The 27,741-nt window shown below is 40.7% G+C and overlaps 2 protein-coding genes across 5 annotated transcripts in view; one reads left to right on the top strand and one right to left on the bottom strand.

Annotated features, from left to right (window-relative positions):
* The first annotated feature begins 120 nt into the window (after positions 1 to 120).
* Positions 121 to 26,867, top strand: ABCC6 (ATP binding cassette subfamily C member 6). Its single transcript, XM_084536757.1, has 30 exons — positions 121 to 587; positions 1,214 to 1,351; positions 1,575 to 1,700; positions 2,278 to 2,339; positions 3,116 to 3,247; positions 3,809 to 4,021; positions 4,407 to 4,584; positions 5,009 to 5,170; positions 6,263 to 6,355; positions 6,937 to 7,140; positions 7,733 to 7,879; positions 8,722 to 8,809; positions 9,096 to 9,165; positions 9,581 to 9,707; positions 10,182 to 10,358; positions 10,810 to 10,977; positions 11,640 to 11,657; positions 12,021 to 12,204; positions 12,672 to 12,735; positions 13,404 to 13,521; positions 14,244 to 14,451; positions 15,489 to 15,799; positions 16,537 to 16,736; positions 17,414 to 17,540; positions 18,119 to 18,220; positions 18,946 to 19,092; positions 19,656 to 19,814; positions 20,052 to 20,218; positions 20,697 to 20,891; positions 21,312 to 26,867. The coding sequence occupies exons 1-30, from the start codon at positions 306 to 308 to the stop codon at positions 21,418 to 21,420; spliced, it is 4,476 nt and encodes a 1,491-aa protein (XP_084392883.1). The 5' UTR covers positions 121 to 305; the 3' UTR covers positions 21,421 to 26,867.
* Positions 25,345 to 27,741, bottom strand: part of LOC311445065 (multidrug resistance-associated protein 1) — a 57,708-nt gene continuing 55,311 nt past the window's right edge. For 2 of the 4 annotated variants that reach the window (XM_084536754.1, XM_084536753.1), the window contains exon 31: positions 25,345 to 26,894. In XM_084536754.1, coding sequence (XP_084392880.1) covers positions 26,786 to 26,894 — 109 coding nt within the window. In that variant the 3' untranslated portion in view covers positions 25,345 to 26,785. The remainder of the gene's footprint in view (positions 26,895 to 27,741) is intronic. The other 2 variants (XM_084536756.1, XM_084536755.1) reach the window with 1 other exon arrangement.

Genomic DNA, 27,741 nt, shown 5'->3' on the forward strand with positions numbered 1-27,741 from the left:
CCCCTGTGCCTATCTTTGGATCAGTTTTCCCTTCTACTACATGTATCTTCGATACAAAAACAAAGGCTATATCAGGATGTCCCACATCTTCAAAACTAAAATGGTAAAGGAGGAGGATGGGGTTTGATCCTAGCATTATTACAACTTCGATGCAGAACTTAATTTTTCTAAATCATTAACTCTTTTCTGATGACCCACCTCTGTGTTTTCTTTGACATTTACCCAGTCAGGTAAAGTCATATCAGCACAAATCAAGTAAATCTTTAGGAGTAACTGTCACACGATCTTTCCTTTTATACCCTCATATGTTTTCTTACTGCTTCCCATCATGTTCTCTATCCCATATCTGCTCTTTCACCTCTCCAGTCTTACAGCCCAGGGTGCTTGGAACAGTCAGTTCAGTGGATCATCCCATCATCATTTCACTCTATTTCAACATGTGTTTGCTGTCTCTGCCTCAGGTCCTTGGATTCCTCCTGGTAATGCTGTGTTTTTCTAATGTCTTCTTTGTACTATGGGAAATAAGCCAAGGAATTCCACGGACTCCAGCATTCTTCATTAGCCCTGCAGTGCTGGGGATCACAATGGTAATTCTTCTTCTGTCTGTGTGTGGCCCGGCTTAGCCCTCCTGGGGCAGATCTCTTATTTCCCATATTTCTCAGTGTCTTTGAGCACAAAGATAGCTGATGGGGAATAGAAGGCTGGAGCCATGCTTTATGAACTTGGGCTGTATGAAGCAGCAGGGGACTGGAGCTAGAGCAGTGGATCTACAGCTACATTACATAGTCCTGTGGGTTGAATATGCCTCAGAAGAGCTGAAGCAGCAGTAATGCCTAGATAGCGGTCTCAGAGCAAGATCCAGTTTCCGACAACCACAGTATGTGATTTAGTATGGCTGGTATCATGATGGGATTTCTATTCAACTAAATGCCTGCCTTCCCTTCTGTCATTGCATCTTCATAGTCTAGAGTCTTCTAGCTTGTTGGCCCAGTTGTGGTTTTACTACTTGCTCTTTCAATAGTGACATTCCGCAGTGCAAAATTGTGCATAATTCCTTCACAGTTTTAGCCGTTTAGGAACAATACTTCAGCTCTGAGCATCTTGAAATATTTGGACTAGAAACTAGTTGATTTTGCTTTATTGTGTTCATTAATTTGATAATAATGTTTGGCATTCCACTACCAGCTATTTATATATTTCTACTTCCTCACAGATCCTTGCCATGTTCCTTACCCAGGCGGAAAGAATGATGGGCATCCAGTCCTCAGGCATCTTGTTGATATACTGGCTGCTCTCATTCTTGTCTGCAGTTGTGATGTTTAGTTCCAAAATCCAACATGGCCTGGAAAGAGTAAGTGAAATCATGTGGCTTTAATACGCAAGGGTATGAAGTCTCTCAAAAATACAGCTCTTTTTGCCTCATTGATTGTGAGGCAAAGAACCAAATTCCTTTCTTAAGATCTGTGCTGAGAAAACTGATGGATGACTCTTTGTCATCTCTGCTTATGTTTTCCCTTTCGATGTAGTGTGGTGAAGAGTTTTTATGTCATTCTCAAGAGCATTCTGTTTCTTAGGGCTTCTTGGAAGACCCTTTCCACCATGTTGCAACTTACCTTTATGTTAGCCTGGTGTTTGGTGAACTTGTGTTATTCTGCTTAGTTGATCACCCTCCCTTCTTCTCAAAAGCTGTCAACAATCCAGTAAGTATAATGTAGCTTTTCATAATGCTTTGTATCATTGCTCAAATAGGAATTTAGACTTTGGGGGATATGCAGAAACATGATTATCTGGAAGATGCAAAATGCATCATTCCATATAAAGGCCAATGGTTTTAAAAGGTAACCAGCTGAATTTGGGATAACCACTTTGCCTCTCTATGTATCTTTTGAAAAAATAACGACCTTTTCGATCCACACTCATGTTTGTTTTCACTTAAACTAGTATAGGGCTCATTTTGCTTCTCCATGGTCTTCTGTGCAGCAGTACATTCCTCTGCCTGACATATGAGTATGGCAGAGCTCTGTGCTTCAGAAAGTAAGTGTCTGAGTAAGAAAAATAATATTCTTCCTTCCTCCATCTGAGAAGTTATTCAAAGCCTATTTCTCCAAAGTCTCCTGATCCCATTGATCCTCCTCAATACATTTACACTGTCAGAGGCAGTGAATGGGGGCTGGGTAACTTTTTAATAGTTTTTTCCTTGGGGAGTACAGAAGAGACATCATTGGAAGCACACTCTCTTCTCTATATAAATATCATCCATGTTTTTCTTTCCGTCAGAATCAGTGTCCAGAAGCCAACAGCTCTTTTCTGTCCAAAATCACATACTGGTGGTTGTCTGGGTAAGAAAACATAGAAGACATGGTTTTGCTAGAACATGAGTTAAAACAGCAGCATAAGAGGGTGTACATGAGAACCAGTCAGAAGCATCTCAGCCCCCAAGTTAACTTATGTAGTGAGGATTTAACTTCCTTCTCTGGGGACTTGAGCTATTCTCATGAAATAAAATTATAAAAATTTAGCTTACTATTTTAAAGCACCATTTGAGATTCTGGATAATACTCTCCCTGCTTACAGCAGGCTTCCAGTGCCTTCTTAATCTTTAAATAGGCTTCAGCAATCTCAAAAAATCACTGTACACCAACCACGCTCCTATCTGCCTGCCAGACCTTCTGTAACAAATGCTGGTCAGAGAGAAAATACTGGATGAGGATATTGGTCTAACCTGCTGCTTAGTTTTCAGAAGTAAAATGATGACATACCTTCACCTAATGTCAACTCTGGTAATGCTTCCTCTGTTTCACTGAGCCACAGAGTAAGTTAAGCTGAACTTTGTCCCCACTGTCCAAGACCCAACTGTCAGTATTGACTAAAATAGAATTAGGGCTTACTTGGAAATCACAATTCTGTTGACAGAAGATAGCATAGGGATTTAAAGCAAAACTGCTGCTCCTAAATGCTCATATTTATTCAGGGAAAGGATATTCCTAAGTAGCGTTTATGGAAGTCCGTATGTACTCACTGTGGAGCACTAACTTAAAGCCCACCTGTTTTGAAAACATTACACCTGCAACAAATCCTTCTGCACTTACCTTACAGCTGTCTGTGTGTTCTCCAGGCTTGTCTGGAAAGGCTATCAGCGGTCCTTGGGGGTGGATGACCTGTGGTCAGTGAGGAAAGAGGACTCCTCTGAAGAAATTGTTACCTGGGCTGAAAAAGAGTGGAAGAAGTATCATAGCAGAACCAAGCAGTGAGTACTTGATCTAGAGTGTGTGTCATGGATTCAGCTGAGCAGTTTCTTTCTCCTCTAAATGATGTAAACAAATACGCTCACAGAGGCTGACATGTCATCTCAGAAGAAGCTTAAAGCCCTCCCGTTTCCCACAATGTGCTAGACAGACTGCTTCAGTACATTCTCAGGTTCTGAATGTAAGCTTTGTTGGTGTTTCTGATCTGAACAAGGTAGAAATCCCACTGAGTTATTTTTCTGTTAAATTCAAAGGGTATTCTACATAAAATCTGAGTAACTCTCTGCTATGAAAACTTAGTTCACTTCTTCACTCTTTGATGAGTGAGCACTTAGTGAGTTCCTTTGTGCAAAATCACATTTTAAATGTTGAAATCTACTGGAGAACACCTTTAGTTCCTGGAAGCTTGGAGCTATAAGATTCTTTTGAGAGGGGACGTTTTTCAATGTGCATTTATACTGGACATGGCATGAGATGCACTTTAGGATATTTAATGATTTTTTGAAAACACAAGATCCTTAATCTTGTTCCAGTTACAGCTAGCTTTTCCATTGTTTCTTTAGAAACAAGGAGTCTGCTACTTTTAAAAAGGGTCAGAAGAGTGAAACTGGTACAACAGAAGCTGAAGAAACAGAGCTTCTACTGCAGTCAGAGCACAATCAGAGCAGGCCCTTACTGAAAGCATTTTGGAGCATGTTTGGAATCTATTTCCTTCTCGGCACCCTCTGCTTAGTTATCTGTGATGTCTTCTTGTTTTCCATCCCAAAGATACTGAGGTATGTGAGTATTTAGAATTTATTTCCCAAAGGAGACAACATATGTACAAGATTGCTGCATACATGAGCACACAGAGATGTATATGCCAGCACTCACAGAGCTGGATACACAGACACTTTTGAAGTCTCTGATTACTGTTGAAAGGAGCTGGATTATCATTGGTGCTAAACTCACAGTCAATTCAGTGAAAAAGACATCACTGTCTAAAGCAGTGCACACCCTCTCCATTGCTGTAGAAGATACTTAGCCCTCTGTGCATCTATTCTACTATTTTACTGACAAAGATCAGCTATAGAGAATACAGAAAAATCCCTGGTACTTCTGCATTTCTGATATTTCATCAGTTAGACATGGATTCATCAACATTTTGCTCCTGTCTTGCAGCCTTTTCCTGAAGTTCATTGAAGATCAAGAAGCCCCTAGCTGGCATGGTTATTTCTATGCCTTCATTATGGTCCTGCTAGCTTGCCTCCAGACTCTGTTTGAACAACGATATATGTACATGTGTCTTGTTCTGGGACTGAAACTGAAAACTGTAGTAACAGGGCTTGTGTACAGGAAGGTGAGTCTGTAGGTTCATTTTCAAATCTTTTTTCCTAGCCCTACATTAGTAATTATGACATTGTTCTTAATATCAAGGAAGATATTACTAGAGAACTACTTCTAGCATGTAGTTCTGTGCTATATTCATCTCTGAACAGTGTGTGGGAGGTATTTTACTATTTGTTTTTCAATCTTACCTCTAAAGGGAAAGCCAAGAAAAGGAAGCAACATAAGATTTCTTACATTGTAGATTATGGTTGGGGAAGGGAGTAAATTTTTCACCCTGAAGTGAAGTCACATATCCCAGGCAACAGTACATTTTCATTATGTAGGATTTGACCTTTTTCTTTTTTTCCTTTCTTTATAAGGGAAAGAAAGTTGTTTGATTTTTAGATCAAAGCTGTTGTTGACTCTGCCTTTCCTTTATTCTCTACCCTATCTAGATCCTAATAATGTCAAACGCATCAAGGAAAGCAGTAACAGTAGGTGAAATCGTTAACCTGATATCTGTTGATGTCCAAAAGCTAATGGATCTTATTATCTATTTTAACGGGACCTGGCTTGCTCCAATTCGGATTATCATCTGCTTTGTCTTCTTGTGGCAGGTAAAATATGATGACGGTACCTATCGAACCCCTTCTGTTTTAGGTGTCAGAGGAAAAAGGAGCTTTCAAAATTCTTATTAGAGCTTTTCTGGCCTGAACAACCTGAAATTGCCACATTTTTCTTAGCTGCTTAGCATGGGGCATTCACTTGCATTGTTAGAAGTTATTTTTATTGGAATAGAATCCTTACCTGATTCTTCAATTCATCTTCTTACCTGTGTATTCAGCATTCAGTCTCTTTCAGGGAAAACACTGGGAGTGTGACTGTTCTGAGCTGCCTGTTAATATTCTGCCTGAGATTCTCCTTTATCAGTGCTCTTTTCAACCAAAATATAGTTGCCCACTGCAGGCTCCAGTTGCAGCTCCTCTGCATGGTTACTAGTTACAAATAGCAAACTATTTGCTATTTATATAATGCTATATAAAATATAAAAAGTATATAAAATGCTATAAAGCATTTTATGTACAGAGTACATACCAACACTCACCTTTCTAGTAAACGTAAGCCTTCTGCAGACAGATGCAACTAAACCATGATAAATAAGCTCTCTGTTTTGGCACGCAAGTTATTACAAACCCAGATATCCAAGAGCTGTCCAAGAATATGTGGCATAATATAGTGCTGCCATTTCATTTCTCTAGTTGATGTAAATTCACACGATGAATTCAAAAGATTGGTTATTTATGTCACAATAATATTTTGCTTTCTAAACAAAAACTGGTTTGGTTTTGTGTCACTTATGCCAGCCACAAGATGTCCTCCTTAACACATCCAAGAGCAGCCAGGAAGCAATAGATATTATTTAAATTGCAAAGCATGCTTCTGGATCTCTTTCAACACTAATCTAGTTCCTAAAAGGGAAGCAAATAAATTCAGCAGAGCATGATGACAGGAGTTACTCTGCTTGGAGAGTTAACAATCCACAGTGCTTAGGCAGCCCAACTACCAAGAAAGGCAAAAGCTGGACTAGAGGAAAGCCTTAGACTTGGGGGATGTTAGGCACCAATTTCAAATCAGAAGGAAGGTAAGCAAGGAGGAGTGGAAGACTTGTTTCTGTAATACCATAAGTTCTTCCTCTTCTCTCCTGACAGCTTCTTGGGCCATCTGCCTTGACTTCAATTGCTGTATTCCTTTTTCTCTTGCCTCTGAATTTTATGATCACCAAGAAGAGGAGTCATTTTCAGGTACATTTTGCTTCATAAAAATGAAGTATTTTATTGACACGAATTATGCTAGGATTCAACTTTTAAATCTCAGTTAAAGGCTGCCATGCTCTCCCAAGGAAGGATGACATGAAACCCACAGCTACAGAACAAATCAAAGGCTGAGGATTACAGTAGGCATGTTGTTTAAAAAACAACAAAAATCATTGCATTGATTAGAGTCACTAACATGTGACTCTAAGAGATGGCTTAGTATGTTATGATGACCATGACTCTCTGAAGGACCACAGGAGGATTTAAAGCCTACAAAGTTTCTTCAAGATTAAACTCTTCTGCATGTTCAGTCTTTTACTCTGTGTCTCCCCACCTTTTCTGTTCTTGTTCGTACTGTCAATAAAAACAAAGCTCTGAAGAGAAAATGCAAGATATTTCCCATCCTAAAAGATGTATAAGCTAAAGAGTAAACACAGCTCAACTGCAGGGAAATTTCTTCAGAATTCATTGGCAGTGTTAAGGTGTGTTAGTTGTGTTTTATTTTCCAGAATAATTGTGCAGTTAAATATGCAACCTGCTAAGTGATAAAACTCAAACATTTATTACAGGAGGCCCAGATGAAACATAAAGATGAGCGGGCCAAACTTACCAATGCCATTCTTAGCGACATTAAAGTAATCAAGCTGTATGGCTGGGAGAAAACCTTCATGGAGAAGGTGCTTGGTATCCGGAAGCAAGAACTTAAGGCCCTAAAAAGATCTCAGATTCTCTTTTCAGCATCTCTAGCTTCTTTCAATTCATCAACTTTCCTGGTGAGTGACTCACCTTCCTACATAAAATGTGCTATTACTTCCATTTCTCTTTGTGGTCCTGTCTGGACAGATTTTTCCTGTTGGAAAGCTAGAGATAATGTCTGCCTGGAGGAGTTGGTGGTCTCACAGGAGGAGTTGAGCCCCAGTGGGATCGGCTGCAGACATTTACACTGTCCTAGCAGTTCCATGGACAAGTTACGTGGTCTGATGACATGTTCCAAGCAGATGGAGCCTGCTTTGTAGGAATCACCTGGAAATCTTCAGCTACACAGAGTTCACAGCACAGTCAGTATCTGCATGAGCCACTTCTGTATATGCTGTTGCAGGTCAGCCATATGTGTTTTAAATGGAGAATGGCTGTGTTTTCACCTTACTGCGACTGCAGCACAAAAACTTCCTTAAAGGAGAACAAACATCAAATGGTCAGAATTGGTTTTGTCACCTTCACCTATGATATTTGCAGGCCAGTGGTATCATGTATATGGATGATAGCCTGGGTTCCAGGGTATGTAGGAAGGGACCTGCCACCTTTGAATCATTCTCTTTTCCCTGTCTGAAGTAAATGGTTTGCTTTTTCTTTGCTCCTTTCCAGATTGCATTTGTCATGTTTGCTGTCTACACCCTGGTGGATAACACACACATCCTGGATGCTCAGAAGGCCTTTGTATCTTTAACACTGATCAACATCCTCAACACTGCACACTCCTTCCTGCCATTCTCCATAAATGCTGTTGTCCAGGTTAATTGCAGGATACGTTTTCTTTTTTTTTTTTTTTTGGCCACAACTGTTTTTTAGATACCACCATTGAAAGGTAAAGGGAGGGATTTCTTATGGCTTTGAATTTCAGGCCAGCTATTTAATTGCTATTGTAAAAAAGCAAAGTGCAAGGAGTTTCAGCTAAAGGTACTTTAGAAGTACTGTTTTTCAGAAAGATTGATATATTGACAAAATAGTCACCAAGAATAATTCTTAAGTCTTTTAGGGCCATATAAACGTCATATGGTATAAGGCAGAGACTAATACTTTTTTGGTGGGCAGTATCTGGGATTAAGCTCTCTTTTAGAAGCATTAATTACCTGTTAGTCCTGTATCACAAGCACCATTAAATCTCAGACATGTTTCCAGTTCTATTTTTAATCACAGAGATCAGAACAGATGGGGCAAAATCTCCATGGGAGATCAGAGGAACCTTGCTAGCCCAGGCCAGAGAGAAAAGCAAGTCGTTGTTAGTGAGAAATTGGAAAATTTTGCTTCTCTCGCACCACAAGAAGACTGTCATGATTCTTCATATACAGGAGCAATCACTGGGAAAATTGCAGGATGAATTTGGGAAAAAAAGCAGCAATTTCAAGCATTTGAACAGAAAATACATGGAAGAACATGGCTTTTTTTTTGTTTAAGTGGAAATAAATACAATTAACTTAGGGAAGAGCTGCATTTGTCCATCTAAGCCTACATAGCATCTGCAACATAGCACCTAATTAACAGTCTTCAGTGGGTTTTCAGGTTGAGTCTTACCTTCTAGTTGTCCTCCCTTTCTATTCTAAATCTTACCGTTTTATGTGCTTCTTCATTTTCAGGCCAAAGTTTCTTTAAACCGCTTAGCAGCTTTTCTGAATCTGGAAGAACTGAATCCCGAGAGTTCAAACAGAAACACTTCTGACTGTGGTGAGCTTCTGTCTTAGTGTTGTCTTACAAGAGGAGTAGCTTCCATTGTTTAGCTTCCACAATGGTGCCTACCACAGTCAAGAGAGAAAAATGTTTGCCTTTTACCATCACTTTCTCTCTCAGGCCTATTCATTTCTAACAGTGAAATCTAGTCTGGTAATTAACCCTTCTTTTGATAATTGAAGTTCATTTTATATAAATAAAAGCACATACTGAAACATAAACAGGGATGTTTCTATACTTACTTTTGAATTTCACAAGTGTTCTTTTTCTCCTTATATCTTAGTACAGGCAAGTATCACCATAAGAAACGGAACATTCTGCTGGAGCAAAGAAACGTCTCCTTGTCTTAGAAGGTACAGCCGTAACCTTAGTCATCTCAGTTCTGTAGGTTAGGGTGGGTGCTAAATGAAAGAATTCTTCACAGCCCAAAGTGAAGTCAGTGTGGAATATGTACAAGTGTCTGAGTTTGCTTCATATTTAACATTGAATTCTGAAAACTAAAAAGTCAGACAAAATGTATTATTGCTTTTACACCTGTCTTAATGTGAACACAGAAATAGGAAGGTCTCTGTATCTGAATGTTGCCTTCATATGCAGAGACTGTTTTCCTTACACAATTTGTTGAAACATGGAATTACACTAATGTAAGTGTAAAAAAAAAAAAAAGTCAGCATAACTACAGCAAGAACGTTGCTTGTTTTCTTTTCAGAAAATGTATCTAAAAGGTGGTCAAAGACTGATTGAGGTGGGGTGCTCTTTTCTCTATAGGATAGATCTTACTGTGCCCCAAGGCTCCTTGATTGCTATAGTTGGCCAGGTGGGTGCTGGAAAATCTTCCTTGCTGTCAGCATTACTTGGTGAGCTGGAACAGATGGATGGCTGCGTGACTATGAAGGTAAATTTTTCCCTTAGCATTTGCTTCTAATTAGGCTATCTTCAGGAACAGTAAGGTATCAATGAAGTCATCAGATATATGATGAAAACCTACTTAGTGCTGAACTTTTAACAAAATTTATAGTGTAGCAGCCTGCATTTAGTCATCAAGAGGTGCTTAAGACCTGCCAGATGAGCTTGACCTGTGGGAATGGGAATCGGAACAGGATTTTGGAGAGCCGGTTCCATTTCCCACTCTAGCAGCGAGCTGAAGTGACATTATAGTAAGTAACATCACTTGAAATTCTGTTTCCTCCTCTGTAAGACAGTGAGGGTGCGATCCTTTTATTTTGAAAAGGGCTCAGACCATTAAATGGTGATGATCATTCCATATTTTTATAAAGCTAATTGGGGAGGGGTTTTCTTCAAAGACCGGTTCCCACCTGTCCACGTTGTGCTTATGATTGGTAATATTCTTCCATTTCCATTTTAATAGGGCACAGCAGCTTATGTTCCTCAGCAAGCCTGGATACAGAATGCTTCAGTGGAAGATAATATTCTCTTTGGCAATGAGATGGATAAAGCATGGTTTAATAGCGTGGTTGATGCTTGTGCATTGCAGCCTGATTTGGAGAGCTTCCCAGCAGGGCAGAAGAGTGAAATAGGCGAGAAGGTACTGGCCCAGTTCTATGAAAAAGTTTGTCAAAATATGAGTAATGACAACTTCGGATGTCCCACTTAAAACAATGAGAAATGGATTAAACTTGCAAGAGGCAGGTGCTCAGGAATTTCTGAAAAATTGGGCTACAGCTTACTGGGGTCTGAAGCCCACCTCCTGACAGTTAAGTTAAAGAGAGATATAAGAGACGCTTAACAAGAGTAAACAAATCCAGGTCATTCTTGGGTCCCTGTTTGCAGGAGAGCAGAGTTGCTCAGGAGAAGATACCTCTGTCTCAGCATCTCAAGAGCCTCATTTCTTGGGGGGTGGGGGGCTAGGAGGGAAGACGGGAAAGACAAAGGCACTGACTTAAAAGTAAGTCATAAACCATCAGTGTAAAATGGAGTTATGAGCTTATAAATATGCTGTAGCTTAGGAATAAACAGTGTCAATGCATTTTTTACAGGGAATAAATATATCTGGAGGCCAGAAACAAAGAGTGAACCTTGCTCGTGCCGTGTACCAGAAGGCTTCAATTTACTTACTAGATGACCCCCTCTCGGCTGTTGATGCCCATGTTAGACAGCACATTTTTGAACACGTTCTTGGACCTAATGGCTTACTGAAGAACAAGGTGTGTTATAAATCCTGAACTTTAAGAGACATCAAAATCTATATAGTCATAAGGGCACCCCAGATGTTTCCAGTAAGGTAGGTTACTTTATCAAAGGCTCCCAAATTCTTTTTTGCTAGTCCCAGGTAGGTACTGCTGTTAGCAGCAATGGAAGGGGAGTGGGTAACCTCTGCAGCCCACACAGCACACTTAAGTCCTCCAGTGAATCTCACCTAGGTTGAATTCTCCTGAAAGACTACCTCCATCCTCACTCAGCATGCCTAGTTCCAGCCTTACTTCTACAGCAAGTCTGTAGTTCTTTTGGTCTTCTGTCAGCATTATGCTGGTGCCTCTTTGGATTTATTTCTAGTATAGTTTGGAAGAACTGTATTTCACTTCCAGTTCATCACATTTTACCACAATTTCTCATTCCATCACTTTTGAATACTTCAGTACCAACTTTACAGTTCTCATCACCCAACTGTTCATCGCTTCAGTCTCAGGATTCACCTTAACCTCTTCTCTTCCTTTCTTCTTTGCATTGGATGCATTTTGGTATTCCTTGTTTTTTCTCTGTTGTCAGGCAATAGAGATGATAAATGCGGGTGCATGAGAAGGTCTGGTGGGGCACCTCTATTTGTTTAATGATATAAATTAACTACAATTATTTTATTTGAGTTCAGGTTGTAGAAGAAAAAGAGGTATTTATTTTCATCAGAAAGTCCAACTAAAACAGACGCGTCTGTGATTACAAATACCTTTTTTCATGAGTAGATTGGTTGCAGGTATCAGAATATAATTATTATGCTCAAACATAGAAAGACTGGCAAAGAAAGCAGGTATCAGATTTAAAATATACTCAAAGGGCTTGATTGTATATTAGAAACGTAGAACACACCAATTTCTTATTTAGGGAAAAAGTGACAGGAATAAACAACAAAAATATCCCCATGTTAGCAAAAATTACAGGTTCACACTGAGCACGTCTTCTTACAAGATAGCTAACTGCACCAGCCCAAGTGAGCAGGGGAACACTGGAACAATTTAACTCTTTCTTCAAGCAGACTCGTGTTCTGGTGACTCACACGATCAGCATTTTGCACCAAGTGGACAACATTGTTGTGCTGGTGGATGGAATGATCTCAGAAATTGGTTCCTACCAAGAACTTTTACAGAGAAACGGGGCTTTTGCAGAATTTCTTCATTCGCACAGTACTGCAGAAGAAAAGGCATGCTCTGGCTTTCCAGGTAACCTAGACAAATTGGAATTGTTTTTCCCAGACCTATCAGTCACTTGTTTCCTTAATGTTATATTTAACTAACTGGGGGTCTGCTGCTGTTAACAGCTGGGAAGAGGGAAAAGAGAATAAAACAGGAAAAGCCAGCTGTAGATTTTTCTTTGAAGGACACTTAGAGCAGGGATCTCATCACAGGAATCTGTCGCTTTATGTGGGAAAATATGCCAGTTAAATGAGCTGTGTCATCACCTCAAAACTGGTTCTTGAATTAAGTTTCATCTTAGTAGGCAACAGTCATGCATTTAACATAATTACCCACTATATGTGCTGTTCTTCAACCTTGACTTTGATATTTCTACCCTTAGAAAGAATTCTTTGTAATGGATCTTTCCTCTATGTTACAAGTGTCTCAAAGGCTATACAAGACAAAATGGTATTTGTAAAGCACTTGGAGAAAACAGTGCATTTATTTCACAGCTATAGGAGACACCAGCAGCACTGTCACCTCTAGAAACTGTCCATCACAGGAGAAGTTCTTTAGGTAAGCTTCAAGCTGTCTCACACACCAAAGAACTTGCTCTAAGAGTCCATTAAGAGCCGACACAGAGTCTCTTAATGAATACAATGCAGGCTTGGGTTTGATCTTTAATAATGACGAACGAGCAAAACTCAAGACCGGCTAAAGAACTGCTTTTGAATATGGATGTTGTTCATATTAACATATTTCCCAAGGAGACAGAACTTGTCCTAGAGGTCAGTATGAGGCATATGGATACACTTACCTGCTGTTCAATTCCTAGGGGGGCTGTAAGGTCTGACTCGTTTCACACCAGCCACAGCTAGTGTATGCTCAAAGCCTCTGTTAATGGCTTCACCTGACAGAGCCCAGTGCCTGTGATATGTATGGACACCTCTTGGGGTCACTCTGGAGGATCACAAAAACTGCAGCCTTTGAAATAAGCATGAACAATGGGGAGATGGGTGAGGACAAGTAAGCTTCCTGAATTCCCATACCTTATTTGACTCCGGGAAAATGGCATTGCCATTGTAGGAATCATTTTAATGTGATCTAGGGAAGAAGGAAGGGCAGTTCAGGTTTACACTCCACCATAAACATACACGATGGTGGGATTCCCTGGATCTAAATAGGCTTTAAAATACTAATTGCCCTAGCTAAAATTTGAAAGAATTTTTGTTTTCCTTATGAAGCGACAATTCAGTCAAATCTGCTACGGGAAGGGAGACCACTCATGCAAGTCAAGACACTACTGCTGCTGCAGCCACTGAAGGAGTATTAACCACAGGAGAGAAAGCTCGGCATGGCAGGGTAAGCTCCACACTTTCCTTTCAAGACAAAGATAAGTACCGTGGGTTTATTACTGACCCGCTAACCCCCATCATAGGTGGGTCAGCTCACTGCCTAAATTAAGCTAGTGCAGCTTCAGAACAGTCAGCAGAGTTGTCCAAATTTGCCTTGTAATGGAGACAAAGTTACTTCCAAACTATTTTATGTAACACCGCCTATGTAAACTGTATCTCCCAACACGTGCCCTGATCTAAGCAGTGGTTTGAAAATAGGAATAACGTTGCAGAAAATACGTGATGGGAATGAGAGAGGAAAGAGTAATTTATGACCACTTGAGAAGAGAGAGCCTGATTCAAGAATTATTAGAACGGAGAGGGCATCCTGAGGCAGTCAGGGTGAGGCGGTAACAAAAAAACATAAGAGTACACATTACAAGGCACTTGTAATCTTGGATCTGGCTATAGGTTCTTGAGGCTGATGGGAAGGGGTGAAGAGGCACATCACTCTTCTCGTCTTTCCCAAGAGGTACACTTCAAAAGGCCAAGGCAAGGAATAATGGCTTCATTATTCATCCACCAGGAAAATAAGGAAAGAATTAACGTTTGCTGTAGCCCGTGACATACTCAGCAGATATGCCCTCATAAATCATTGTGTTTCAGAGCTGTTTTTCATTGCTAACATACTTAATCCTTCCAACCTCTCCTTCCATCTCCTTTTCTTTTTTCCTAATTGTTTCACTCTAGGTTAATACTTCGATTTATGCAGCCTACCTGAAGGCGACAGGCATACCGCTGTGTGTGTACATCGTTCTGTTGTTCATGTGTCAGCAAGCGTTATCATTTTTTCGCGGTTACTGGCTCAGCATGTGGACAAATGACCCTGTATACAATGGTACACAACAACACACAGAGCTACGAGTTGGAGTCTTTGGTGCACTAGGAATCATTCAAGGTTCGTTTAACTTGCTCACCTAATTCTTCTCTGTGTTTCCCATATCCAGGATGTTTTCTAATATAAACAAGTGTATGCCCACGGGCTCTTCACCTCCCAGGCTCTTGGCACCAGCCCTAAAAGTTTGGTATGGGACCTAAGGCTACAGGCTCTGACGCACAGAGAGGATTTCTAAGGGATCTGAACATTTTGAATGTTACTACTTGAAATTCCACCTCATGATGTACTAGAAGTGTTCTGTGCCTTTCAGCAGACCACAACCAATAGTTTTCCTCTGTAGTTCCTGCTGGAACTGTGTTTATCTGGACCAAAAACAAAACAAAAGAAAAAATCATCAACAAAAGAACTACGCTATCCTTATTTTTCCATCCCACCCCCTTATATCCAACATTTTCTACATTTTTCTTCCTCTCATCTCTTTCCATTCCTCCACTATAAGTGAATTATAACCAAGTGCCATGGTGGATCTTTTTTCATGTTGAATTAAGTCTTGGTTTAGGCTTTTTAACTGTAAAGAAAGAAAAAAAGAGAAACTTGGAAGACTTTATATTCCTTTAAACCATAAAAAAAATTGCCACAACTATTTTGATCACTCTTAAAACTTGCCTGTTTTAGAGCAGAAATCAAATCTGAAAAGACAGCAAGCTAAGTAGCAGAAATTTGAGAGAGCTTTTTAGAAGTTCAAAAGAGCAGGAAGGGTTGGGAACCTTTCTGTGCCAACAGCAAATCTGTAGTCCAAAAGCCTAAAACTTCCGTGTAATTCAAAGTAGTTCCAGTCCAGCTCATTTTGTGAAGAACAGTTTCTGTGCGTTTATGTTGCTGAACTCCTCCGCAATCCCAACTACCCTAGAGAAAGGCTAGTTTACCTTGCAGCTCTGAGGCTTGGCTTAATTGCTACCAAAGATAAAGGCAGCTCCTTTCACCACTATTGCATTCACGCTACGAAGTGAAAGTCATGATCTTGCAAAGGGAAACTCCAAGGTGATTGTTCAGACCCAGTAACACTGATTTATTTTTAATTTTTTTTAATATTGCAGCCATTTGCAGATTTGTCTCCACAGCAGCAGTCCTTCTAGGTGGTGTGATAGCTTCACATAAGCTGTTTCTGCAGTTGCTGAGGAACGTTGGTAGATCCCCGATGGTCTTCTTTGAGCAGACACCCATTGGAAACTTACTGAACCGCTTCTCCAAAGAGATGGATGCCATCGATTCCATTATCCCTGACAAACTGAAATCCTTGCTGGGATTTTTGTTCAGCTTGGTGGAGATCTACCTTGTGATCATTGTGGCTACACCAAAGGCAGCGATGGCCATAGTGCCTTTGACTGTTTTTTATGCTGTGTTCCAGGTAGGATCTCATAGAAATGTATAGACAGAAGAGTAGCATCTCCATGACCTTGCAGAAAGCCTGCTCCCATTTCTTAGGAGCAGAGCCATGCAGAAACTATTTTCATCATCTCCAGTTGCATTTGAGTAACAATAACATCAGCAACATTTCCCATGTCACCTCAACCTTCCAAAGCACCTCTGAGATGCTTTTATTTTTCTATTGTCCAAATCAAATCCCACCTAGAGCTATATTCCTAGTCTCCATTAGTGTAAATAAAATCATATTAAAACCAAAGGCACTTTTCCTTTTCTCCAGCATTGCTATGCTTTTTTTTTTTTTTAAATACAACCATGTATATGAGGCCACTGCCCCATTGGACTCAAATGCTTAGCAAGGTAAGGCTAAACAGAAGAAAAAAGGAAGTAAGCGTGTATGCATGGCTCCATTCTCCATCAAGCAAATGGCAGGTCTACAGGAGAAAGTAAACATGAGTTTTGAGGCTTTGTGAGTTCAGAGTACCTCAGCTTCTTTACATTAACCAGCTATGGGGTTACTCTCCGTGGCAACAGAAGATAACACAGGCAAAAATGCTACTGCACCTTTTAAGGGCATCGCCTGCCTGCACATTAGATTTTATAACGGTAGGATAGTACGTACTGTTGCACTCACTGAGCCATTTCTCAATTTTCTGTGGAGCATCTCTACAAAGGCATTAACCTTCTGGTCACTTCTCTTTCCATTTCCTTTTGTACCAGCACTTCTACGTCATCACCTCCTGCCAGCTGCGACGCATGGAGGCTGCCAGCAGGTCACCCATCTACTCCCACATTTCAGAAACTTTTCACGGGAGTAGTGTGATCCGTGCTTACAAAGACCAGGAGAGGTTTATTTTGAAGAGCAATTTCCTAGTGGATGAGAGTCAGAGAGTATGCTTCGCTGGAGCAGTTGCTGACAGGTACAGATCTGGAGTGGAGAAGAAATGACAGTTTACTCCCATGGCCCTTGTGAGTAGAGGTAGCTGCTCTTGGGGTGTGGGTGGAGGTACTCAAAAGATGAGGTGCACAGTTGTTGAGGAGTTAAGGTAGTTTTTCACTTCATCACTCATATTACACCTCTCTGGCAACATTACTCCTCATCCAACTGATATACTCCATCTCTGTTGTACGGTGAGGCAGACGTACTGACACACAGCTAGAGGTATAATCTGATGTCCAAAATGCACAGCTCTAGCACGTGCCTGATGCAGCCCATCATTATGTGGCAGAATGCTTGAGGCCTGTGGGATATGCAGAACCCATCATACAACAGATCCATCAGCCATGAACAGGTGAGGAGCAGCAGTGAGAAAGGTTAGACCAATTAACCCGACAAGCTATGTGCTAGCTGTGCTCACCCAACAGCCTTTGGATAGAAAATCCTAGCAGAGGTGATAGGTCAACCAGTTTGGACAGCCTGGAGTCATTCATGAGCTACAAAGGGGCTGGTTAGGAGCATCACAGCCACAACAAGAGCTTTGTTGTGCACCCTGTACCCTCAGCAGTCCCACAGCTGTTTTGCAAAGTAATCACAGGTGCTATGGGGAGAAAGTAGGAGGGTGCTCAGCAACAGTTCTGTACTGTCCTTCTCTTGCAGGTGGCTTGCCACAAACCTGGAGTTTCTAGGCAATAGCATTGTATTGTTTGCAGCACTATTTGCAACAGTTGGCAGAAATCACCTTAGTCCAGGAACTGCTGGCTTCTCCATTTCATATGCTCTTCAGGTAACTTAGCGGTGAAGTAATACCATGCTTGCCTTGCAAAATCAGTTGACATTTTAATTTCTGTTACCATTTCAATTTTCAGTCATGAATTCTTTCTGTAGCTTTCTAGACACCTTCTCTTACCAAACCCTGCTGTTAATGCTGCAGCCTAGAGCGTCCAGGGCACATGGCCCCTTAGAGATAATGAACCCATTAAACATATGCAGCAGCCATCTTTTTCCTTCTGCATCTGAATTCGTATTTAATTCACAGCATGTTTCAAGCAACTGAGGCATGTTCTTCAGTGTCTGTTTTATTTGCTTTTAGACTAGCTACAGAACAGCCTAAGAAAGTCACACTACCTTTAACGCCCAATCAGTACCATTTCAGAGGAAGCAGGCCAGGCTCTTTAACACAGTTTTATAACCATGGGGGCCTTATGAAAGTTTGGTTTTTAGTCTTTTAAGGGATGATTTCTCAAGTAACTAGCTGATGAGGATGTCCTTGTAAATAAACACTATAAGAAAGTTAACAGGTACCTTGTGAGCACAGGTCCAAGGTCTTTTATCTACCCTAACATTTGTGCTTCTTCCTGCTAGATAACTGGTGTTCTAAACTGGATGGTGCGCTCCTGGACAGAAATTGAAAACAACATTGTTTCTGTGGAGAGAGTGAAAGAATACTCAAGGACTCCTAAAGAGGTAGATAGCCAACTACTGACTCGACTAGCACAGGAAAAATCTCTGCAAATCAGATTTGTAACTTTTCTGTTCCATATGGAGAACCCCTCCTGTTTTTGCCCCTTTGAAAGACCAGTTATATTTCCTTTAAAAATCTGTAGCATTTTGATCCAAGTGACAGGTTGTTTTGTAACCTCTGATTATCGTATTTCCATGAGACTGTTAAGAATTAGATTGTCGTTAAAATAGCTTCACTTGGTAACACTCATGGAATGAGGCATATTTTCTGCCCATATTTGGAGCATGTATTTATTGTGCGTGTTCAGATCTAACTGTGTGATAACTGATGGCTGCTAAATAGCCTTTGAGCAATTAAGAATCTCCAGTGCAATCATTTCTGTTCTGTAATAGTTATTTCTCCATATGCTGACCTGAGATCCTACTAAAGGAGACTTTCTGTACATTCCATGCACATGAATCTTTTTATTGAAACACTCAGTATCAGAACTCTGACATGCAAATAAATGCTTATCCCTATTTTCAGTTACGATGACTGGGATCTTTGCATGAAGTAAAAAGCCAACGTGCCATATAAAAGTCAGCAGCCTTTTTCTCTTTTGTAAACAGTAAACAGATCAGTGCAAATTTAGCACAGATGCCTTCATAAGCTTCCTGTTTCAGTATGGCCAGCTCATTTGGTAATTTAAATCAACTTTATACACTGTTGATTGTGGTCATCTGTCTAGGCACCCTGGACTCTAAATGGCAAACTTCAAGGTCAAGTCTGGCTTACTGAAGGAAGAATTGAATTCAGAAACTATAGTTTGAGATACCGACCAAACTTGGAGTTAGCTCTGAAGTGTATCAATCTAACCATCAACGGGAAAGAGAAGGTAAGCCTGAGCTTCCAGAAGAGCTACAAGTGTGAGCAGTGCTTTGCAGTGATGAGATCTGGGCAGATATAGTCCCTGTGTTACACCAAGGTATAACAGCATGTAAACAAGAATGCTGTGGTAAGGTATGAGCCCTTTTCCATCAATCACATAGCACACTTCTAGTGAAAAATAGTGCTTCAAGAATTGCTGCATGAACTAGACATTCTTCTGAGTGAAATTCCATTTCACAGAGTATTAGCAGAGTTACAGCTAAGGAATTTTACTTTGTAAATCTGGTGCCATATCAAGGCCCTGATCCAGCTTGTGAGTCTTGTAGCTATTCTTCCCATTAAAGGCTTTCAAGATTCACTTTCATACAAAACAAGTACAAATTCTAAATAATTCCTTTAAGAATGTAACCCTAGACTATGTGGGTCTTGAATAGCCCTAAAAATTTGATCTGTGTAGGGCTGTCTCTTTTCAAAGGCTATACACCAGCCAAGAAGAACGACATGACAGGTCTTTCCAACTATGGGAAATGATCAACATAAAAACCAAAAGGTTTCCACTGCACTTTACAGATCGGCATAACTGGAAGAACAGGAGCTGGGAAATCTACTCTTGCTCTGGGATTGCTGCGATTAGTAGAAGCTGCAGAAGGAGCAATCCTAATTGATGGACAAGATATTGCTCAACTAGGTCTCCATGACCTTAGAACCAAGATAACTGTAATTCCCCAGGTATGAAATTAATTTCTAGAATGCTTCAGCAGAGCTGAAAGTCGTAACACATAGTAAAGGTTCAGAGAAATTCTACGAGGGAGGGACATTGAAAGATTTCAAAGTTGGAACTAACCTCTATGCCAAGCTAGTCTCCCATCCAATATAACATTAGCAACAGATTTGCACCCAGCAGAGAAAACCAGAGAGCTCGTTTTTATAATTAATTTCAGGAGTTGTTTGTGTCTCTGTGCTCAGGATCCCGTTTTGTTTTCTGGCACTCTAAGAATGAATCTTGACCCATTAAACCAATACACTGATGCAGACATCTGGACAGCTTTGGAATTGACTCAGCTCAAGAACTTTGTTGCAGATTTGCCAGATCAGTTGGAATATAAGTGCACTGACAGAGGGGAAAACCTAAGGTACCTTATCTTCAAAAAGACAGTGGTAGGGTAGTGCCAGCTGGTGGGCTAAGAGGATGTCCTAGACAAGGAGTCTAATTTGCAATGAATAAATTAAATGGGAAGGGGGTGAGAGGAAACAATGGTCAGACAGCAAATTGCCTCATAATTGGCCTAATCAATAGCGTGAAATCAAATTATTAAGATGCCGAGTAGAAAACTTTTGAGACTTAATCACTGTGTTGGCTTATGTTTGTGCAGTGCTTCGTGCACTGAAATCCTACTCCAAGTAGGGATCTTGTGGGTGCTGCAGTAATACACACCTTTCATTTCCTTAGCTTGTTTCATGCTGTTATCAGCAGTGCCACCAGCCTCAATCAGCCTTTCAGGGAAAGGGAACAATGACCCTTTCATTACTGTTTTCAAATTAATCATGTAGTCTGACCCCAAGGAAAAGTGACTGCTGCTCTTCATTTACCATCTTCCTTCTTACTTGCAGTGCTGGTCAGAAGCAGCTGGTTTGTCTGGCCAGAGCACTTCTTCAGAAAGCCAAAATCCTCATTCTAGATGAGGCCACAGCCGCAGTAGACTTAGAAACTGATCTTCAGATTCAGTCTGCCCTGAGGACTCAGTTCAAGGAGAGCACAGTGTTAACAATAGCTCACCGGATAAACACCATCATGGACTGTGACAGGTAATACCTTCAGCCACTTTCCTAACGAGGAAGGAAAACTCGGGCAACCTGTATGAACTAGACAAATAACTCAGTATTAGTGAACAACAATTCCATGTCTGTCCTTTTCTTGCTTAACGCTCAAAGCTTTGCTTTTGATCTTAGGTGTTTTTACATCAACTAGGCACCAGCAGTAGGTTAATCAAAGATTTCATGCCATATCATAACTTGTGTTTTTTTTAATGCACCGACAGCTAAACAATGGCTATAGCTCTTGGTTTCCTCTTAAAATCATACAGGTAAAATACACGTTCACCTGTAAAACTTGGTTGAATACCAAGCTAGTGCTGAAATTTATTTTAGAAATAAGTAGAAATCACTTAAGTTTATTGCTGTTGTTGGTGTTCCCCCAGGCTTACATGTCTGTTTTAATGTTCACAGGATTTTAGTCTTGGATAATGGCCAGATATCTGAATTCGATACTCCGGAACAATTAATAGCTCAGAAGGGACTGTTTTACAGACTAATGGAAGGATCTGGTCTTGCCTGACTGACTCATGGAATACACCGTAATGCCATCACCATCAGGAATAATTGATCTCTTAATTGAGTTATTACCTTGGTTTCATTCTAAAATGACAGGCGTGCCACCACATCTTGTTTGAACTATAACTGCAATGGGTAGATGAAAAAGGATGACTTGGGATACACGTTGTTTCCTTAGGAAACTTAGCAATTCCATTTTCATTATGTTTCCAGATACCCAAACCTCACTCTTCTGTTGAGGGTGAGAGCCAGAAAGCAAACAACTTATTGCTGTTACGGTATAAAACCAAACAAACTAAAAGAAAAAGACCACAGCATTTCCCATTTGTGCTATAAATGGAGCCCAAATACACTGCCATATTTCAGGATTGCACAGGTTATTTTTAAAAGCAACTACATTTCATAAAGAACAAGAATTTAACTGGTAGCAAGCAAACAACATTTACAACTTGTCCTAAGTTTCAGACAGGACAAATTCAACCTTTTGCAAATGTTTTAGGACTGCTCACACAAGCACTGTTCTCACAGGTGTGGTGGCCTCCAAGGCAGCAGCTGGATCTAGTTATCCAAAGTGCAGAAACACTGGGGGAGTAGGGGAGAGAACGTGGGATGCCACTAAGTACAAGAGCATATGGCTGCCTCTTGTCACAGCTGGTGATTAGATTTGCTCTATCTCCTTCCACGTCCGCTTTGGATGGTACCTGCATTAATCGTGCTGGGTGGAAGGCTGACAGCTTAGACACAAGCTTGCTGACACAGGAAAGAGCAACTGAGCTGGTGGGTGGGCAGCAGAATATCATTCATTGCATTTGGAGGCTTGGAGCAGCCCTGTAGTGTCCCTGCTGACAAAACTGTGGTTGGTCACAGTGGAGTGTGTCTGAGCTCTTGGTACCTCTATTTCCTAATTGAATTTGGTCATGAGGAACTTATGTGGCAGCCTCCTTCTCCAACCCATGGTTCATTCCTAGCTATTTCTGTAAGTTTACCTGCTGCGCATGTCACCCTGACACTGCAGAACCTCTGGCACGGTGAATCTTTCAGATGTTACTTTAACAAACCAGAACAGCATCCAGAAGGAAAACCTTTCCAAGCTTCTCACAGTGCTGGGGGCTGCTGTCAGAGCTGCTCCCAAGTCTCTCCTCTGGGATTGCAACAAGAAAATGTGACGAACAAATCACACAGCAAGTTACTGCTGTTTACCATGACTTCTGCAAGCATTTCATTTTCTAGAAAGCTGAAATAAAAATTGAATCGAGTATTAAAGTGGCTCAAATGAGGAGTAATGGTGGAGGGGGTGGGAGAACTCAAACCAGCAAGGGTTAACCCAGACCAGCAAAACCCAGAAGTTTCTTTTCCAACAGCTGTTCAGTAGCCACTTCACCCACATTAGGAGCAGCTAACAATTTCTAGTGGACAAGTACTTAAGATAAGCCTAATGCCCGCTGCCATATAGGTGTTAAAATACTAGGAAAGAAGCGTTTTGTTTTTTTTTTTGTACTTTCTCCAAACCAGTATCTGTGGTTAAACAGAGTACCTTACTCAAGGGCAGAGCCAGAAAGATTCAAACAGGTAAGTCACGAGTACCCTAAAGGCTGATCACAGGATCTAAAACCAGAAGTATTTAAAACTAGTGAGATGCAAGTTACATGGTTTAACTGTGGTCAAAAAGAAATAGAAGTGCTGGTGTTGCTGGGCAGTTCTGAAACAGACATCTTTTAACATACTGTAATCTCTGGTGTAAACATCTTTTAAATACTCACTTTCCGTTCCTAAGTTGGTAATGAAGGAAAAAGTCAACAGGAGAAAATAATCAAAACATACTTTCACACTGGTAACCTTTGAACAGGCACTGTTTAGCTGTTGGCTTGCACAACCGAACAGCAAGCAAAAATACCAGCAGCTTTCACACATAAAGCTGTGCGGTAAGGGCAAAAGAAAAAGGATTGCCAAGATCACATGGCACCAGAGAAAGACCAACCTGTTTCAGACGAGTAGGAGTCCCCCAACTTTATATCCAAGCATTACTGTAAGTGACAAATAAGCAACTCAAATCTCACAAAAAAAAAAGTGTTGTTTTTTTTTTTCTTTTGAATGGAATGAGCTCTTCTAGGATGTAGGGCACATTCCACATTGCAGCAAACAATGTCAGCCAGGATGTATCAACATGCATCAAAATCTGATGCAGTAAATTCAGATGAGATGTTTTTACACTTCTATATTAACATATTTATTGCAAACATATATGTTAATAACAGCAACAGTAGCTTCACAGGCACTGCAGTGGCACACACATTAAAGCTGTAAACTGGAAGATAGACCACTGCAGGAGCTAGATGATTTCAAGTGAAGGTACTGAGCTGTAATATCAGCAGTCCCTGCTGGATGGCGCCAAACTCTTGTATTCGATGTCATGTGCGATCATGCCAGATATCACTTACCAAGTCTTGAAAGTGCCCCAAGTACTCAATGAACATTAGGTATGCGCACAGCAATGAAGTGGTGTGCAAGCACAATGGTATGCAAGCACAATGAAAACAGATTAAATAAGGAAAACGTTCTGACTTCATTGCCAGTTTCTAAGACCTTACCTTGCAGCAAGTTACATCATTTTCTGCAATTGTTCCCAATAGCAACGCCTGCAGGGCTCAGCACATGGGCCTCTCCTAGCTGAAACTCCATCTCTCACTGCTGTGCTGTTCCTACCTCAAGGCACCCCAAAGACTACACAACACTGCTTGCACACACAGGTTCTGGGGGAAGAAAGCTGTATTCATTATCTTTGTGTGCAGTAAAGGTCAATTTACACTGATCTTCATAATGTATAATGCAATTTTGCTCAAGTCACATTCAGACAACATAGTCACGTGTAATCAGGATCATGAATCAATGCAGCAATAGCACAAAGCACTGGTGGGCGTTTAGGGCGAACAGAAAGGTGTGTCTGCTCCAGAGCTGGGGCAGAACAATTTGTGCCAGCAAGCGTATGAATATATAAAACTGGGAGAACAATGACACATATTAATAACTACAGCATTGAAAAAGAACAAGACAAACATACAACAAGCAGTCTTCTGGCCCCTTGTTGCACTATTTATATGGTTATCTGCAAAATACAGACAGCCTTTTGGACACACGGTGCCCTGAATGTCGCATGCAGCCCATGAATAGGACTGAGAATACACAGTGACATCTTCGTGTACCCAGCTGGATACAGCAAGTGCAGTTTAAGTCATTTTTACTTGCACAACTTCACTGCAAACACTTAACGCAGCAGAAGCTTAGCTCTACAAGTTCTGTATTTCAAACAGATCTTGCTCCCAAGCACTTTCATTGCTTTCACAGGACTTACTTGTACAAATAGGTTAAGGTTTTTAAACCTCAGTTAATCAGCATACATTTAGACACCTTTAGGAACCACTTGCTGTGCATTAGGAATTCCATTTGCTCTGGTCTTTTCACCCTTTCATCCATCACAAGGCTGCAAAAACCTTAGGTGATTTGAAAAGCCAAAACCTACCACTCCTCCCCAAACTCCCAAACTACTCCTTCCACATTCCACTCCCATGAAGGAAGTTAACAGCAAGCCACCACTCAGGACATGTGGCAGACAAAGGACATGGACAGCACGGACAAAGGATCTTCTCCACAGCATCAATAAATCCTCCTGCACTGATCTATTGTTATTACTTGTCTGCTCAGCAAACTGCAGCGTTCAAATTACAAAACAAAGTATGAGATGTGATCCACCCTACCACATCAGTTATTCGCACTCAAGGTTTCTTAGGCACTTCAACAATCCCCAAGCATCAGTCCTTGCAAGCCTTACTTACCAGTATTCACGTCCCAGTAATTTCTGTTGTCAAGGAAAAGAGAAAAAAAACTGCCAGAGTTGACCCTGTCAACTACAATGCAAGAAATGACATGCCACTTTATCTTTCAAACTTTTTTTTACTGCAAGTTCTTTGCAAATATTTGTATAGTCATTACAAAAAAATACCAAAGAAAATTTCAGTCTACTCAATTTCAGAATCATAATTTACAAAAAAATAAATAGCTTTACTCTAAAGAAGACAACTGTCTAGCATTAATATCAGCAACATCAAGTCCACATTCCCAGAGTACTGAACAGTTGGGTCCATCTGGCTTAGTTTGCCTTCTTCCAGCATTTTCCTTTAATATAAGACTAATTATAACATAAGAAACGCAACTTTTTTCCTTTCCACAAAAAACTGAACATTCAAGCAAAGATCTTGCAAATCAGACTCCACTGCTGATTGAATTCTTAGACCCCTCTAACACACAACGTAAAAACAGTAACACAGTTCTTTGCTTTTTGTTTTGGGGGTTTTTGTGTGTGTTTTTTTTTTTTTTTTTTTTTTTAAATCTACTGTAACAGAACAGTTTCTCAGAAAATTTAAGAGTCAACAGCAGCAGCATGAAGGGCATGTATCTTTGATATAAGGCTAATGGTCCTTGATGTGGTAGAGCTTTTATTAAAGCACAGAACTCCTAAAGCCAAGGGTATTACAATCAGTATAATGCTGAGCCTGCAACCTCTGCTCAAACAAATCCTGACTTCTCAGTCTAGTGCCCCCAGGCGTAACCAGGACTTTCCACCCAAGTCAGAATTCCTGAGTGAACCAGGTGTAAAACCAGGTACTGCACACTGCAACATACTAACTGCTGCAAGAGTTTGGTTTTGGAGTGATTGTCATTCCAAACATGCTTAAATACTGTTTTGAAGCTGACTGTGCTTCTTCACATCAGCACTACTGACAGAGTCTGGTGAACTTGCTGCTGTACACTGTAAACACATGTGAAACCTTTAGGAGAATGCATAAAAGCATTAACCATGTACAGTAAATGCCATAATGAGAAAATCTGGCACACATTATTTCACAAGAAAAAATCTTTGGACTATAGGACTATATGCCACAAAATGTTCCGAGTGCATCCCACAATAGATGGCTCATCAAATGAGGAATCAGCAAACAAGCAAATAGCTAGCGTTTGCAGAAATACTTTAAACAAAAAAGGGGCTTCAGAACATAAGGGCAGATGAAAAGAAAAAGCTTCTCTGAACTTCTCTGGTGAATCACTCCACCTTATATTTGAGCATATAATGACAGATGTCAGGCAAGAAGAACTAAAAGTCTTTGAAGTGCTTTTGCACAATGTATGCACTTATAAAGCTGGCTAAAATCAATAGAAAGGAGAAGAAAAAAATATTGCATTTTTACGTTACTTCCATTGCTGTGCTCTGGCTGACTTCATTAGGTCTGAAACTGAACTGTGCAATTCATAACAGCCCAGGGGAAGTCATAGTTCTTTGAATGTATCATCTCCTTTTTCCCCATCATTTTCAAATCCTACACCAATCCCGAATCTTTGGCCATGCTATAGAAAATGCCTTTTTCCTGAAGGAGGCTGTCTGGGCTACCACACTCCACCACTTCGCCTCTGTCCAGGACTAAAACTCTGTAAAACAAGGATAAAACAAAAGAAATGGTCACAAGCAGGTCAGTCCAGAATACCAAAGAGAACAGATGTATGTGTACACACAGAAATTGACTGTAGCACAGCCTCTACATGCAAGGAAAGACAGTCCAGACTGTATGAGTGAATGGAGGCTTTCACCTCTGTCCTTCCAGATGGCTTTCCTGGTCTACTTCTTACATAGCATACACTTACCTGGTCATTTGCCAGCCGACATAGACTTTTGAGTATGCTTTGAGCCAACCAGAAACTAGGTGGCAGCACTTTCTCTCAAAATAAGAGAGCCCCTGAGACCTTCCAAATCTGGAACACTATTGCCCTAACACTGTACCACATCCGCTGCTGTTAGATTCTGCTGATAAATTACCAACATAGACATAGCTTGTGCAAAGCAAAGGTACAGCTTTAATTTGGAAATTCACTATGCAAGTCACTGTAGTCAAAGTTAGTTTTCAGTACAAGTGCTGCCCTTCGGCTACCTCCACCAACTGGCTCGGAACTGCACAGATGCTGCCCAGGCCCTTAAGCAGGTGCTGCTGCCTGGGGTTTCTGGCTGCAGTGACTGAATTGGGTGTTAATCTGGTGGCAGTGCTGCTGGTGCTGTGCCTGGCGCAGGCAAAGCTCTTGTCTCTTATCTTTCACTATTGACAGTGCAAAGAAAGGTCTACGAAAGTACACAATCTTATCAGTGGTCACTTCGCTCTCTGCCACAATGTGATAAAAAGGACAAGAGAGCTTAAGACTGAAGTTATAAGACAAAAACTCTGCCCTCAATCACACCGCTGCAAGGCTGCCGAGGATGAGGGAGGTCACATGAACTAAAACCAAA

Source organism: Aythya ferina, assembly GCF_964211825.1.
Source record: "Aythya ferina genome assembly, chromosome: 15".
In the NCBI taxonomy this organism is placed as follows: Eukaryota; Metazoa; Chordata; class Aves; order Anseriformes; family Anatidae; genus Aythya; species Aythya ferina.